Here is a 17,412-nt window from a genome sequence, read left to right as displayed (position 1 = left end):
GCCTGCCCCTAGGCAACACGTTAGTCTCTCGCTACGTCGTGTTCGTGCTGCACGTTTGAGGGCTCGACAGAGTAACGCGCAAGTCCGCTGCTAATAAAACAAACATGTTGCCTCTGCTGTGGGTGGTGGAGCTATGTGCGATCCCCACCTCGTGGTTTAGCAGCTCATATGTGGCTACAGGTCTCTCGAGGAACGCGCAGACACCATAGGCAGCAGCCACACTCAAGAATGCCAATGCCACCGTTATGCCCCGCCTGCAGGGTTCAAGAGGCAGACTGATGTCTCTCTAGCAACACTCACGTGGCATTGTGTGTGGGTGGCATGTGATTACATGGGGCTTCAATCGTTTACAGCACACAAACTCTACATGTGTGCCTCGGAGGCGCTCTTTTTTTTTGTTGTGGAAGAGGCTGCTGACGCGCTCTCGTGCTGCCCTCCAGCCCTCACTCAACTCAAACGTGAATGTCTTGACGGAAACAACTGCAGCACGAAGCCGCCCAGCAACAGCTACTAGAGGCATATGCTTTGTGATCTACTATGGAATATGATGCCGGTGTCAAAGGGCTGAGAGAGGCGAGAATGTTAGAGAGAAGCAACGAGGACCCCTCACCTTGCCGACTCCCATGCAATGCAGAGGAGCACGGAGACCTGGATTCGGTACAGAGGCGACTTCGCCTTCATAGTTGCTGGCACTCAGGCAAACACCTGGAAACGAGAATGCAAACACATTGAATACACACAATACGCCTGAGATGGAGATACCAAACAGCTGAGTGACGCACATAAACGCATTGGGATTCCACACCACCAGCCACCAAGGTACAAACCCACAGCATTGGCTAATACTTTTATGGCTCTATGGTGGCATGCGGGTACAATACTGCCAATAAAGCCATTTGTGCATTAACAGAAAGTATGGTGACGAGAAGAAACCCCTTCAATGCCCAACAGTAACATTACGTAACCCAAGACACCACCGTCCAGCCTGGGCAGCGGTCCGTGAGGGCAGTTGAAAACTGCAAGCGGATCGAAGTCATGCGGAGTGCAGCAAAACATGGGCATTAAATACACTCACCCAATTTGGAGGGACCAGGAGCGCAGCGGCACCGGTGCCAGGCTACTGTTGCTGCCCTGGCAGGGGGATTGAACCCGCAGGTGTGGGCGCCGCTCAATGGAAATAGGAGGACTCCCCGGCACCGAAGCAGCCGGTGTCTGCAGTGACGAGCGGGCGGCGATGTGCTGGACCCTTCCCTGGCGACGAGAGCTGCAGAATGCAGCAGACGAGAGGCAGCGGCACATCCACAGCTCTTCCTGCGAGAGGCGAGCACGCGCTCCGCAGCCGTGCTCGCCTCTCCGTGCTCTCCGTGGCCAAAGCAAACAAGAATGCGCTGCCTTCTCTTTCATTTTTACCTTGGAAGATTCTAGGCGGCAGTGGGCGCTCACACGGCGTGGCGTTCTCACGTTCACGTCTGGCTGGCTCCCAATGGCGGGGGTGTCTGGGGGGTGCCGACTCATGTAGAAAAGGATGGGCTGGAATGCTTATGGGAGGCGATCCCCAAATGGCTGTGGCATGGCTGCAAAGGGGACCCCGTGTGCAGGGTCCGCTGATCAGCGCTGCGCCACACACTTGCCCCACAGCAGGCATCCACACGCCCTGCTTCTTGCAGCCTGCCTTGTTTGATGTCTGTGGTGTCTGCATTGAATTCTCCTGGTAGCTTGTCGCTGGGAGCGTCAGATGAGCACCTCATTATGCTGGGGCACGGTGTGATGACATATGTAGGGAGCAGTGGAACAGAACAGCGCACAATGAGGCAGATATCAAAGGCATCTGCAATGTAGGTTGAAACGTGTTACTTAGGGATTATGTAGTGAGTGGGGAGAAAACGCTGCCTCCTTTCTCCGAGGTGAAGCAGAAATGCCTCGGAGAAACGCAGCCGCGGTTTCGGATTCGGGTGCGTGTTTTCCTTTCTCTCCTCTTGCCATTGGCTGGAGGAGAGAAAAACACGCCCAGCGAAAAGTAACGAAAAAACACGCCCCCGAATCCGAAAAGGACGGGGCTTGTTTTGCGTGACAAAGACTCTTCTCCAATGGCTGGCCAGCATTTAAGAGGCCAGCCAATGGAGAAGAGGAGAGAAGAGGGGCGGGTTCAAGCCCCTCTTCTCCAAAACATTAAATCTCGGAGCGAGACTGCGCAAGCGTAGCCTTCGAGCCGAGACCTAAAAAGGGCGTGGCTAATAAGTGGAAAGAGCACGGAACACGCCCCCGAATCTGAAAAAGACAGAGCCTATTTGGAGGGACGGCTCTCTCCTCCAATGGCTGGCCTCCGTTTAGGAAGCCAGCCAATGGAGGAGAGCCAAAAAGAGAGGCGGGCTAAATAGCCACTCTAAGCATCATAAGATCTCCGGACTTCCGGTTCTGCCTTCGGCAGACCGGACGGTCCCTCGACCTAAAAATGCGTGTGCACTCTGTGAAGCGCGGCAAAGCCTGTAGAGAGCGCTCTGTCTCACTTTAATGCCCGAGGGCGTCTGTGCTGCAATGCGAACCCCAGCCAAGACTGGATTGATTGGTGGTTTTACAAAGCAGAAAATTAAAACCGACATCAGGGCTTATTCTTATTTATGAATTGTATTGATGAGTTTGGACTAAAGCTCACTTCCTTTTCGTTCCTCAGTGCTGTATTTTGGGTTAACGTTCTCTAGTTTGATGGGAGTGAATGTATTGCCCCTAGGATGATTGCGTTAACTGCGCCAGCGTGTGTCGTGTTCGTTTGTAGCTTCCTAATGCTCGATTCACTAAACAATCCGAATCGCATTACAATGTAATATTGAAGACAAGAAATGGTTTGCCGAGTGATATCTTAATATGTTTCGGCGTCCCCTACAAAAACTGCGAGGGGGCTCTGAGAATGACAGAGGAACGTTTCGAGAAGCAGCAGAAGCTGGGGATGCTGGGATGGGAAGGCGATTAGGGATAAAACCGAGCCTGGGTCACCTATGCCTGCGAGGAAAAAGCTTGCTGCCTGAACACATGGAGCTGCTTCCATGGGCTGCAGAATGAAACGTCATTGTTTACTGTTTCACTGGAGCTGGCACTGTTGTCATAGTGAGTTGTTTCTGAAATCCCAGTAATTCCCTCCAAACCATCCGAAAGCCTTTGTCTATTTTCTTAAGGTATGTATAACATGTCAGATGATTCTAAATGGGGATGAAAGGTCCAATAGGACCAAGGCTCCAACCCCACCATTGTCAAGGATGCTTATCAGATTATCCATTGTTGCCCCTAGTACAGATTTTGTACATGACTAGTTTAGGAACCTGCTGGAGTGTGGTGAAGAATGCTGCAAGATGAAATATGACACATGCATTGGAAGATTCCAAATTCATGGCTTAATGAAGATAGGCTGTTAGACAAAATGTATGGCTCTACCATGGGTGTTTTAAGCAGGGCTCCACAATGGCCTTCCCAGGGGAGAAAGGACCAGTTACAGAAACAAACCATACTGGAGTTAAAATAAGCACATAGGACTGGATCCATTAAAGAGGTTGCTGGTTCTTTCAGCAAAGAAGCAGAAAAAATGTTATCTGCTGGGCCAGATCCAATAGATGAGAGCTTCTGAACACCATTTTCAACTTAAAGTATAGAAAGTGGAGAAACCAGTAGATTGGAATAAGCTCGGTCCAGGGGGGAACAGAAACAAAAATCATATGCGCTTAAAGAAAATTGTTTGCAAAGTCAAGTCAAAATAACTTAAATCGGCACAAAGACCATAAAAGTTTGACAAATAGACATTACAGGTTGAAAATGTACGTATCCTTATTAATAAAATCAGTTAAATTAAAAATATCACCAACAATAACATTTCAGAATAATTAAAATTACAGGGTAAAAGATTTTGCTCATCCTATTCATTGGCTATTGTTCATATCGCTTTTTAATGGCCATTGCAACTTTGATATAATTTGAGACCGCAATACAGATAACCGGAGTAACCAATGATTGTAAATATGGAAACCCATCAACGTATATATAGGGCCAGATATCCCTTAAAAGTGGTGCTAAAAATGTTCCCCTTGCTTCTTTTTAGAGCGAGCAAAATAACATAAAGTGCAGCGTGCTCTCGATTGCCATATTGTCATAAGGACAAGGAATTCGTTTGTCAGCCCACCCAGATTGTCTTGGAAATGCCACTAGAAAGTGCAAAGTGCCTAGACGCGATCTGGTTAGAAAAAATCGCGTCTGTACATTAATAGTAAAAGTTAAATAAAATTGCTGATTGGCAGTGAACGTGCAAACTCACCGAAGAGGAGGGAGGAATACTGAACTGCAAATTAGATACAGCTAAAACCTGAAAGTTCATTAACTATTGCGAACTCATCTAGCAAGGTGAATACTGAATAGCACATTTGTAGCTCCTGGTAAGGAGTAAATGAGTTTTTGATGTGGAGCAATAATTCTTCCACCAGACTCCTTTTTCGTAAATGTCTGTTTGAGAGTTGCTAGTTCTGGGCTGAACCAAGTGGAAGCAGAGTGCCAAGGAGTAATGATATTCTTGTACAGTGAGGGAGTATTACTCGCCTATGGCTGACAGAGTGAGGCGAGGGGAGCTTCTCTCTGCTACACACAAGTATAGGCATATAAAATTATGCAATAAAAAGGCAGACATGGCACAACTAGCAGGAAGAGTACAAGTGCACTCTGTTTGGGCAGAAATAGTGCTCTGAGAGGTTTCTTCAGACAAAGGTTGGAAGAATCACTCGCCAATTTCACGAGACCGCATGAAGCGAGAGAATGTATTCTTGCTCTGCCCAGGTATAGGTAGCTGATTTAGGTCAATGATAGTTTGGGGCCGGTTCAGAAGGTAACTTCCCAGGGCAGAGGGGCTTTCCTATTGGCAGGTCACTGATGCCCTCAGCAGCCTGATGAAACAAGCCTCAGTGTGTAACTGCTGTCATCAACTCTGAGGTTCTGGGTGCCAGATGTTGACTGGAAGTCCGTATGAGAAACAGGAACAGCTCACTGAAAAAATACATGAGGGTACTCTGTTACGATTCCTTTTGTAATCACTGTAAGGCATGCAGATTTGTTAGCAGCAAAATTGCTGAATTTGAGAATGATGATGCACTGGAAGTTTCAAATAATTCTGTTCCCGAGATAGTTATCCATCTGTCACACACAAAAGCAACTGGAATATTTCCATAAACGAGTTTGTCATGAATGCAAGTATAGACCCTTTCATTGAACCTCTTTGTTTCCGAAGGTATTGGATTAGATGCCTCAGTCTCTTGATAGTGACATGCTTCACCATCGGCGCTTATCCACACCCTAGGAGGATGATACCTCCAGGGCAAGCCAAAATAAACTAATAAAGCTTGGGTGTGCATTTATTAAAATATTAGGTTAAACAATAAATAAGGAGTGAGTAGTGATGACCCTAAACGTGTATGGAAACCAATGTTATAGCCATTGCACTTACAGGTGCCAGGCAAAAGTTTAATCTATGCTGACCTACTGCATCTGCAGCGAGTTGGGGAAGCAAGCCTCGATGGGACTGGGCAACCAAAAGAGCGCTCAAGGGGAGGTTGCCCCCAACAAAAAGAGAGGATGGGGGAAATATGATGGAAAACGTCCCTCCCCAGTCACTAGGCAGAACAGAGATATGAATACACAGGATCTTAGCTACAGATATCTGAGATTGTAATAGGAGGCAAGGTTTTAGGCCCGTCGGCTCCTTGGCTTAAGTGAATAGAGCCTGGATATTGAGGATCAGGCACAGTTATTATTGCACTTGCTATTCTTTTCCTGACAACATGGAACATTTAAAGCATGCAAATGTATTCAAATTACCAATGCTGGAAAGCTAGGATTGCAGGTAAGTCGTTTTTCCCCCCCCTTTTATGCTCTAGTACGATTTTAATATTTTCGAAGTACACAGGATCTCACCATAGGTCGAGTGAAATGTTGAAATAATGCCAGTTATCATTGTCCGTGATCTCCCTTCGTGGATTTGTAAGATTGGCAAACTGTAGGATTATTTTCAATAACTAACAGCCCACTATATTTCTAGGATGGCCTTGTTAAAGCGGACATGGAGAAGTTGACCTTTTATGCAGTGTCTGCCCCAGAGAAGCTGGATCGGATTGGAGCTTATCTGGCAGAGAAACTCAGCCGAGATGTTGTTAGACATCGTTATGGGTAAGTTCTGGGCAAATTAAAAGAACTCAATGTGTCTCTCCTACATGTTAATTTCACTGCATCCTATACCTTTAGGTACAAGTGTAGTTGCCGGCTTCCATTTCGGAAAGATTTTACATAATGATAAGAGGACATGAATCATTTTCCTATTTTTGTACGTATTAGTATTTACACAACTCTAACCCAGGTGGGGGAGCAGCAGAGCACTGTGTATTATGAAGGGCGCTGGGAGACTACATTAAGCTGGGGTTAACATTTTTTAAATTGCACATTTAGATTCCATTTCAACTATTTACATTTGCATTTCACTTATTTACATTTTAGGCACCTGAATTTCATAGTCAAATGCTAAGGCTGGGATATGACCTCGGATCCCTGGCAACTAGACCACATCTCCTTATGGATGATTATAGTCTGCATTTTTTGAGAAACCCATGTTCTTTACCCTGGCTCCTTTTTCTTCACTGCTGGAAGGTTATGGGTTCTTAATTCACGTAATGCTTCTATGTTCCTATTTTCAAACTGAATGAGATATGCAAAGAATGGGATATGCTGTCATTGCTTCTTGATTTTGGACAGTTGGACATTAGCATTACACTCTTGGTTGTATGACACTCGCATATATACTTTTGTTAGTGTGGTTCTTTAACCATGAGCCAGGTTCTACGCCCCAAGGCACCTGCGCATCATCAATAGATGTCTGCAGCTTGATTGATTATTATTAGGGCAAAACATATAGTCTTCCTAGAAATCAGGCCCAGCTTATGCCGCCCACTGTGGACAGCCGAAGGCATTGTGCAGCTGATTTTACTGGGATGGGGACTCGCACATTGCCTGGCCATCAGCGAGTCCCTTCACTCGGGACACTGTGCAAATCGTGTGCATTTGCTTTCGATGGGATGGACCTTAAAGTTAAGTTATGGTTATCTTTGCTCATATAAATTTGATGCTGTTTTATAAAAAAAACTCCGATTCCATGTCAAAAATACAATAAGGGATGTTATAGTTGCAGTGGAAAACCTAGAAAGCTGTGCAAATAGAAACTCATGACCTTGCTCGTCATCACTGATGAATGCACCTATAACAGCTCAGCTGTGTTCAGTGGACCACAATGGTAATCCTCTCCTATTTAGAGCTAGATTCAAAATCTGCTGCCAGGAGTATTTAGTCATCGCAGTATTTGCAAATTATGGCTATGTGTTTGTCATTGACATAGCAGTACTATGATCCTTTGAGTGGATGAAGAAAATGAGTGTGATGCCTGGACTGACCTACATTGTAGTAAACCTTGCATGTTTGTTTTAATTATTTTTTGTAACTGAACTTGTCCGAGAGCACAATTAAATTTCTGTTTTCTGAATTGTTCGCCAAGATACATTATGTTCGTAGCATGCGTGGCTGTAGGTACTCATGCTCAGCGCTTATACTTTCCTTTTGACAGAGACTTCTAACCGCAGATTCCTCGCCTTTAGAATATTTCCCAGGTGTCAGACTGGATCCCAAATGTTTTTCAGCAATACCTGTACATGCTGATAGGGCACTGTGCAGCCCCCACACTGACAAATGTCTGCTCCAGAAATGATGTGCAGAGCCTATATACTGCACACTGATGTCAGTTCCTTTCTCTCTGCGCCAACAAATGCTGTAAGAAATTGGATTACTGGTTGGAGGGGTGAAACCCTTCTCAAGCGGCAACCACAATTTATATGAGGGTGAAGTCACAAACCCTAAATTAACCTGTGCTCACCCTCGGGTAGCTTGGCACTGAGCAGTCAGGGTTAACTCAGAGGCAATGTGTAAAGTCTTTATGGAACACTTTAAACAGTGAAAACATCATTCAAAAAGGATCCCACACCAAGTTAAACAAATAGGAATTGAATTGAATTGAATTGAATGTATTACATTTGCACAGTTACTAAAAACCATTGCAATAAAAAAGCATCAATTAAAACCATAAGATCATGATATAATATTAAGTACACATTTGTAAAATCCTTAAACAATTCAAACTTTGAGTAAGATGGATTACTGACAGGTTAAGAGGCACTCCTGAAGGTAGTTTCTTGCAGGGGAATTCTCCCTCTGTTGGAGGTATTGCCATAAGAGCTGGTTTAGAGTGTTTGGGGCCGATAATCTGGTCTTATTCCAGCAGATGATGTATGTTCCGTACCTGGCACATGATTGCTTCATTAGGACAAACTCCAACCTTAATTGGGCCGGGGAGGTGTAGTTTGGGAGGCTGAACATAATTCTATATGCTTTGAGTAATGTTTTGTCCAATAAATTTACGTCTCTGCCTCTCATTATTTCACTACCATAGGTTATTGTAGGTAGAATTTTAGCCTGTGCTACTTTCAATAGGTGGCTTAGTGTTGGACCCGTTCATTTTGATGTTAGATTTATCAAAGTTAATGCTAGCACCAGCCCTTTCCTTTTGATCTCTTCTTGATGTCGTGCGAAGGACCCTTCTTTATCTATATAGACCCCTAGATACTTGTAAAGCGCTGCTGTTTCTATTTGTGTGCCGCCCAGGTGCCAGGACCTCACTCCTTTCCTCTTATTATTAATCGGCATTGCCCTTGTTTTCTTTAGGTTAATTGTCAAGTTGTTTTCTCTGGCCTAGTCCTGCATTTCATTGAGAAGGTGTTGCATCCCGACTGCTGTGTGGCTAAGCAGAATTTTGTCATCAGCGTTCAGGAGATTGGACAAAGTTGTGCCCCCCAACCTGGGGGCATGGGAATTGTAGGAGTTGAGTGTCTGTGGTAAATCTGCCATAAATAGTTTGAATAAGGTAGGTGCCACTCACAGCCCTGTTTCTGATGGATACATCTGCCAGTGGATTCCTCACCTTGTGAATATCCCCTGCGCCAGCAACATTCGGAAACTTTTGTAGCAGTCCACGCCGATGAGGTCGAAGACGACGTCACAGAGGCACGGCTCCGCTCGCGACTCCGCTGACGTCACCGGCTCCATAAGAAGACCTCCTCGGCGTGATGACGTCAGTTCCCTTTTTTCCGCGCCGACGACGCCAACGGATTTCGGGAATCGTTACTGGTAGCTTTACCTGTTACTTTGTGTTTATTCTGAAGATTCTCTGTCTTTCTTCGAGAATGTCGACAAGGAAGTCTGGTTTTAAGCCTTTCCGTGAATGTGGCAAACACATGTCCATCACTGACCCGCATGACGATTGCGTTTGGTGTTTGTCCTCGGACCATGACGTTGGAGGTTGTTCGAGTTGCATGAAAATGAGCTCGAAGGCTCTTAAGGAGAGAGAGGCAAAGCTCTTTATCGCCCGGATGAAGAAAAAGGAGAAAAGAGGTAGAAGAAGATCCAGGTCGAGGTCGGCTTCCAAGTCGACTTCGGGACATGCTTCAAAGAGCAAGAAGCATAAGAAGAAGAGGAGGCATTCGTCGCATCATAAGGCTTCGACGTCGAAGTCGAAATCGCCTGCTCGGCGTCGAAGGGAGTCAGTGTCTCCTTCTCCTGTCCCGGCTTCGCCTCCGGTTCCATCTTCTCCGGTGTCTTCGCCGGCTCCGGCTGAATCCCCGGTGCCGGCGTCCTCTCCGGCGCCGGTGCCATCTCCAGATCCTGCAAGTCCTCGGGCTCCGTCTCCGACTCCGGCCCAGGATGAGGATCGTCAGGCTCCGGGTGAGTCTGTGACGCCACAAGTTCCACCGTCGGCGCCGGCAGGCCCGAGTCCGGTGTTACCTGACCAGTATCCGGCTTTCCCTAATCCAGGTCAGGACCCCTCGCATTATCTCAATGCAATGTACGGGGTGTTCTCTCGGGCCATGTATACTTCTGGTGCACCTATGGGTCCGATGGGTCAGATGGCTTTCAATCTGGGTGTGCCGCAGGTTTACCCTCAAGCACCATTTATGCCGTTCTTCCCAGCGACGCCGTCTTGGCAGATGGCGGCGCCGAGAACATCGACGCCGCTTCCCTCTTCGCCGACTCGACCTCGTTCGACGCCGGCTGCTCCAGCTGATCCGCGTTCGACGCCACTGCCGGCGCCGTCGGATTCGATCACGGCGCCGCCGACGCCGCAGGTGCGGATCCGTTCAAGAAGGGAGGCGCAGAGAGTGCTGGAGGAGAGACGCTTTCTGATGGATGAGGCTGAAGAGGGGGGAATTGGTCGAATCTGATGAGGTGTTCGACGAATTGAAGGAGGCAAGTGGTCTGGATCTGTCTCCGGAGTGGGAGATCACTTCGCCATCGGATGAACCCTCTAAAGACGCGGCACCCTATCATGCTGTAATTAGAAAGGCTGCAGAGTTGTTGGACCTTCAATTGCCATCTACTGAATTCAAGTCCAATATTTTAACTGAGGTGTTACATTCTTCAACTGCGGTCTCAGAGCCTCTGTTGCCTTTCAACGAAGCAATTTTGGAACCTGTGCTGGATGTATGGCGCAAGCCTTTCTCAGCTCCTGCAGTCTACAAGGTAGTCGCAAGAAGGTATAGGGTGGCTCCAGGGGATCCTGAATTTTTATCTTCACACCCTTCACCTGAAAGCCTAGTAGTTCAGGCGGCTTGTTCTGGACGGTCGAAAGGGGCGTTTCCTCAAGTCCCAGGGGACAGGGAGGCAAAGAAGGTGGACCAATCGGCCAAGAAGGTCTTTTCATCAGCCAGTATGGCATTAAAATCTTCAAATGCGACTTGTCTGTTGGGACGCTATATCCATGCGCTTATGGACTCGGCTAAAAGGTTGGCGCCAAAACTGTCAGAGGAGGATAGAGGAGGCGTCAATGAAGTTCTATCGGATGCCCAGGCGGCTGCTCGCCAGGTTATACAGAGTGGCCTGGATACAGCAGACTCAGTTGCCAGGGTCATGGGGTCTTCAGTTGCCACCAGGAGGGGTGCATGGCTTAAGTCCTCCGAGTTCTCTTCGGATGTCCAGACAACTTTGTTGGACTTACCTTTTGATGGGTCTGGTCTGTTCGGGAAGAAGGCTGATGCTGCTCTCGAGCGCTTCAAAGAGAGTAAGGCTACGGCTAGGTCGTTGGGCCTTCAATCCCAGCCGAGAGGTACCTTTAAGAGGTACAGAGGCTTTGGAAGGGCGAGTTTTCGTTCCTACAGACCAGCCCAGCAGCAGCAGCAGCAGCAAGGCTCTCTGTCCAAGGGATATAGAGGAAGGCTTAGAGGTCGCTCACGTGGCCGTCAACTCTCCTCCTCCTCTTCCTCTTCCTCAGCCCCTCCCACCACCGCAAAACAGCCCTAGATTCGACATTCCGGATCATGCTGGTCCTGTGGGGGGCCGGCTTACCCATTTTCTACAAGATTGGGAATCTGTAACTACAGATCTCTGGGTTCTAGATCTTGTGGAAAATGGGTATGCCCTTCCCTTTCGGGAATTCCCTCCAAATTATCCTCCTTGCCAAGGGGCTTGCTCGGAGGACCACCGTCTTCTCCTGCAGGAGGAAGTCCTGAAGTTGTTTCAGAAAGGTGCGATAGAGGTGGTCCCAGAGCAGGAGAGGGGTCAGGGATGCTACTCCCGGTATTTTCTGATTCCGAAAAAGGACGGCAGATTGCGTCCGATATTGGACCTCAGGATCTTGAATCTTTATCTGAAGCAAGAGAAGTTCAAGATGCTCACCCTTGCGCAGGTTCTTCAGGCGCTGAATCAGGAGGACTGGATGGTGTCGCTCGACTTGCAGGATGCGTATTTTCACATTCCCATTCTGAAGTCGCACAGGAAGTATCTCCGGTTTACGGTAGGGTCGCAACATTATCAGTTTGCGGTCCTCCCGTTTGGTCTTACTTCGGCACCACGAGTCTTCACAAAGGTGATGGCGGTGGTGGCAGCCCATCTCAGAAGGTCGGGGATTTCGGTTTTCCCTTATTTAGACGACTGGCTGATCAAGGCGGAGTCGGCGGGGAAGGTGCTGCTCCATCTGCAGGATACAACTCAGCTGTTGTACAGATTGGGTTTTTCGATCAATGTGCCCAAATCTCACCTGGTGCCTTCTCAGCGCAACCTGTTCATAGGTGCGGTACTGGACACTACTGTGTGTCGAGCATTCCCTCCTCCTCAAAGGATTCTCGACATACAGGAAATGATTCCTTTATTTTTCAGCGGAGCGGTCGTTCCAGTTCTGAAGGTCCTTCGCCTGCTCGGTCTGTTCGCCTCCTGCATCCTGTTGGTCAACCATGCACGCTGGCACATGAGGGCACTCCAGTGGTGCCTCCGCAAGCAGTGGTATCAGCACAGGGGAGATCTCAGGGAGTCTGTGAGGATCTCCAGAGAAGCTGCAGCGGATTTGTCTTGGTGGAGCGTGGAGGGCAATCTGTCCCAAGGAAAGCCCTTTCATCTACCTCCATCGGTGGCCACGGTGATAACGGATACATCCACTCTAGGGTGGGGTGCTCATCTGGGGGATCTGGAGATCAAAGGTCTTTGGTCTCCAGAGGAAAGGTTGCTTCACATCAACCTTCTGGAGTTACGGGCGATACGTTTAGCACTCAAGGCCTTCCTCCCTTCCCTTCATGGTCAGTCTGTTCAAGTCCTGACGGACAACACTACCGCAATGTGGTACATAAACAAACAGGGAGGAGTGGGGTCTCTTTGTCTCTGCAGAGAGGCCCTGCGTCTATGGTCCTGGGCTCGGGACCATCAGATTTGTCTGATGGCGAATCATCTGGCCGGTGTTCTGAACGTGCGTGCGGACAGTCTCAGTCGGCAGTTTTCCGCCGACCACGAGTGGAGGCTCCATCCGGAGGTGGTTCGTCACGTCTTTCGGACGTGGGGGACACCCCGGGTGGACCTGTTTGCCACTTTCGAGAACGCGCACTGCCCGTCATTCTGCAGTCTCCAGTATCCGATGCAGGGGGCGTTGGGGGACGCGTTTCAGTTGAGTTGGAGCTCTCGACTCCTTTACGCGTTTCCTCCCATACCCTTGATTCCTCGGGTTCTGAGGAAGATTCGCCAAGACCGGGCCCAAGTTATATTGGTCGCCCCGGATTGGCCAAGAAGGGTGTGGTACACAGATCTTCTCCACCTCTCCTCGTGCCCTCCGCTCCGTCTCCCTCTGAGGGCAGACCTCCTCTCGCAGTCGGAGGGGCAGGTTCTACACCCCCACCTCCAGAGCTTACACCTTCATGCCTTCATCCATTGTCCATGCTTCTATACCTAAGGTTCTGTTAATAATGTTTTAGTCTACTATTCTGATGATGGTATTTCAAAATGTGTATGTTACTGTCATAGGCATTGTGTCTTTCTTTGGCCTTTCTATTCATTCTCCACACTATGTGTGTTGATCTGCATATTGTGTACTGTGTATACTGTGTATATATATTGCTGTCAGTCCGTCCGTGTGCCTCGAAGGCACGGAAAAAAGGGGCGGAACTGACGTCATCACGCTGAGGAGGTCTTCTTATGGAGCCGGTGACGTCAGCGGAGTCGCGAGCGGAGCCGTGCCTCTGTGACGTCGTCTTCGACCTCATCGGCGTGGACTGCTACAAAAGTTTCCGAATGTTGCTGGCGCAGGGGATATTCACAAGGTGAGGAATCCACAGGCAGATACTGTATCCACCAGAAAAAGCGTTACCGAAGGTAAGTAACTTGTTCTTCAGGCCTTTGGTTGTTACTCTTCTCGAAAGGTGCGTCCCAGTTCCTAGTTTCACCTGCTACAGGTGTCTGTATGGAGAAGTTTTAGCATTGTTACGAGAGCTTTTGGTGATGGCTACTGGACCATGACTGTGTCTGTGGCAGACCCCTCAACCCCAAAACTAATTAGAGCTGACAGTGGTGTCATATGCATAACTCCTGAATTGTGGCAGCGACCTGGGAGAGGTAAGGATCGGAGGCCTCTGGTTCCCGGTGGAGGCACTGCTCCTTATCAACCTTCTGGAACTGAGGGATAGTCGCTTGGCGGTTAAGGCCTTCAATCCATCAAAGGGAGTTTAATGCAGGTGCCTATAGACCACATCACCGCCATGTGGTATTGTAACAAGTGGGGTGGGGGTCACAGACCCTGTGCCAGGAGGCACTGTGCCTGTGCCACTGTACCTCTGGAATTGGCTGAATCATCAAGGACATTTCCTGGTGGTGAAACACCAGTCGGAATCTTTGAAGGCCAGGCCGACTAGCTCAGCTGCTGCCGCCTAGTGGAATGGCAATTTCACCCGGAAGTGGCATAGTCTCGTCAAAGAATGGGGTTCTAAAGGCGTGAGTTTCCAAGGTGTCTCTCGCTAGGACATGTGTTCTGCCTAGGGTGGAGCTTGGGTCTCCTGTATGCCGTTCTGCCAATACCACCTTCTTCCCTGAGTTCTGAAGAAGATCAGGACAAACTGAGCTCAAGTCTTCCTAGTTGTCAGTATTGGGCACGTAGAGTAAGGCATCCAGAACTCATGGGCATGAGCATCTATACTCCGATCAGGCTGCCTCTCCGGGAGGATCTACTGTCACACCAGTGAATGAGGCAGGATTCTTGATCCAGGCCCAGGCTTCATGCTTGGAGATTCAGCGGCAGCAGCTGAACACCTTTGACCTTCCTCCGGAGGTGGGTAATGTAATCTTGGCAGTTGGGCATCCCTTGACAAAAACTGTTTACGACTTTAGTTGGGACAAGTTTGTATCTTGGTGCAGCCCTTAGCAGATGGACCCCGCCCCCCCAATATAAGGTTATCTGATGTTTTGTTGTTTTTGTCCCTCGCCTGGCAAGACTTTGCTCTGGGCACAGATCAACAGGCTCTTTTGGCCTTTTTGCAGTCACTGGACTAGCCCCTCACTATTTAAATCACCTACGTTTTTTGAAAGGCCTACAGCATATGCTTCTCCCCACTCCTTTTGTCATTCCACATTGGGACCTTAGCTTGGTCATCACTTACTTAATGTGTACTTCCTTTGAACCGCTTCACAGCTGTCCCTTGCAGCTTATCACCCTCAAGACAGTGTTCCTTGTCACATTGGTGTGGCATGGGAGTGAGCTTCAGGCTCTTTAACACGCCGTACGTTTCTTCCAAGACAAGCTGGTTTTACGGATGCAAGCATCCTTCTTGCTGAAAGTTGTGCTATCATTCCAAATCTGTCAAACCAGCACACTGCCCGGTGTTCTGTGCTCCACTTCACCCCTCTAAAGTGGAGAGGCCCCAAAAGAGCACTGAGCATTTACATTGATCAGACCAGAGATCACCGAATGGATGATAATCTTTGTGGGGTTCGCCAGGGCAAAAAAGGCAAGTCCGTGCAGGAAAGGACCATTTCCTGGTAGATTGTGCCCTGCATTAAGATCTGCTTTGCATTGGCCAAGACGCATACTCCGGAAGGGCTCTAAGATCATTTCACCAAACCCAGAGCTGTTACCACTGCTTTGTCCTGCATAGTTCCTGACCTGTACTTATGCCAGGCGGCTATGTGGACGTCACTCCATACATCCACAAAGCACTACACTCTGGACAGTCCGATTTGCCAAGGAGGGCATTTTTTCCACTCAGTCTTTCAACGCTTTCTAGTTTGAGCCCATTCACGAACCCGCCTCAAATAGGTAGTGCTTTGGTATCTATTTATTCAGAAGGTGAGGAACATTGGGGTAGAAGTCTCTATCAGAAGAAAAAGTTACTTCCCTTTGGTAATGCTCTTTCTGGTAGAGACACTTTCTAGCCTCAGATTCCTCACCAACCCTCACATCCTCCCTGTTATTTTTGTTCTTTTTTATAGCGCAAACTCGACCCGAAGGTATTGGAGCGCTTTACATAGCACCGTATTTACATTACACATTCAGGCACGGGGAGATTAAGTGATTTGACCAGAATCACAGGATATGGACGCGACCTCGAGGCTCGAACCCTGGTTTCCTGCACCAGAGGCGGCAGCGCAGCCGACAGACCACATCCTCTGTGTAATGGACTCTATCCATTAATAAGATACCAAGTCTAGGATCCTGCATGCTGGCTAAAGTCAGTTTGCTAATGAGGCTTTGGGTCTGGCACGCATGTGGCATCTATATAGGCTCTGCACATCATTTCTGAAACGGAACAGTGCCAGTGCAAAGCCAAACAGCACCACCTACCCAGGCACAGTGGTATTGTTGAAAAAGCTTCTGGGTCCAGTCTGACATCTGGGGAATATAGGAAAGGTGAGGAATCTACATGTAGACAATCTCTACCAGAAAAAGCTTTTCCAAAGTTGTGTAACTCGTTCATCTAGTGTTGGTTTCAGCCGTTTGCAAGTTGTTTTTGTTCATAGAAGTCTCTTGAGTCACAGAATGTGATGTGACTCCTCCTCTTGGTGTGCATTGCTCATGGGTACGGTTGCCATATTAGACTGTTTTTTCCCCATCATTGTTTGGATGTGCATCAAGTGGGCTCATTGTTTCTTTCATGCCTTGCCTTCGGGTCCAAGAAAACCATCAGGTATTGGAGTTAACAGTCCTGGACACACCAGAAAATGTACCAACTAGGTACTTGGGAGACTCTGAGCATCTTTAGCTAAGAAAACCCACTCAACACCGACAAGCAGGAAGAGGCAGGCCAGTTGAGTCTTTTCCTCATGCACAACCACCACACATCCCTGAGGTGGTATCCTGCAGTGAGTCTGTGGACCAGCAAATAGAGGATGTCAGCACGGCGCCAAAGACAGGACAGTGCAACAAGACCGTGCCCATGAGTATGCCTTCACCCCTGGACCCATATCTACCAGCCATTTAAGCCCTGCTCAAAAAAAGATCCATGCTGAAGCAGCCCACCGCTCTTGAGGGAGTCGAGACATGGTAGGTCATAGGCCTCTGCCGCCTTTGGGCTCCGGTCTGCAATGACACAAACCTTTGGAGCCTAGAAAGCCTCCAGCAAAGGGTATCGAGCCCCATGGCCTCTCGAGCCTGAGTTGCACCAGAAGCACCACGCACCATTGGACCATTAAGAAGCAGTCACTAAAGACTCAGTTGGAGCTAGTGTAGAAAATCCTCTCCGTGCCAAAACCTTCATCGGCACCAAAACACACCTTGACTTAGAAGATGAAAGATAGGACGTTGAAAACTACTGAGGAGGACGTCAATGCACCTATTTTTTGAATGAATCCCAACAGAAACTGGATGCTAGACAAGAAAGTGTCTTATCTGTCCAGTTAGAAGCAAAATCTCGGCGAAGACACCGCCACAAATAACATCAGATCTACTGCTTACGAAGGACTAGCCTTCGAGGTTTTAAGAATCTTCCAGGCTGCCTTCTCTAAAGCTGATGTAAAAAAGACATAGGACAGGGCTACACGCCCACATTCTTTGCC

General features: G+C 48.3%; 1 protein-coding gene across 3 annotated transcripts in view; it reads left to right on the top strand.

Annotated features, from left to right (window-relative positions):
- EFR3A (EFR3 homolog A) overlaps positions 1-17,412 on the top strand; it is a 1,080,015-nt gene that overhangs the window by 379,861 nt on the left and 682,742 nt on the right. For all 3 annotated transcript variants that reach the window (XM_085604916.1, XM_085604915.1, XM_085604914.1), the window contains one exon: positions 6,065-6,192. In XM_085604916.1, the coding sequence (XP_085461042.1) occupies positions 6,065-6,192 (128 nt within the window). The remainder of the gene's footprint in view (positions 1-6,064; positions 6,193-17,412) is intronic.

The sequence above is a fragment of the Triturus cristatus genome, chromosome 5_1 (assembly GCF_964204655.1).
Source record: "Triturus cristatus chromosome 5_1, aTriCri1.1, whole genome shotgun sequence".
Lineage (NCBI taxonomy): Eukaryota > Metazoa > Chordata > Amphibia > Caudata > Salamandridae > Triturus > Triturus cristatus.
The sequence above is the reverse complement of the archived record's forward strand: the minus strand, read 5'-3'. Positions and strand labels throughout refer to the sequence as shown.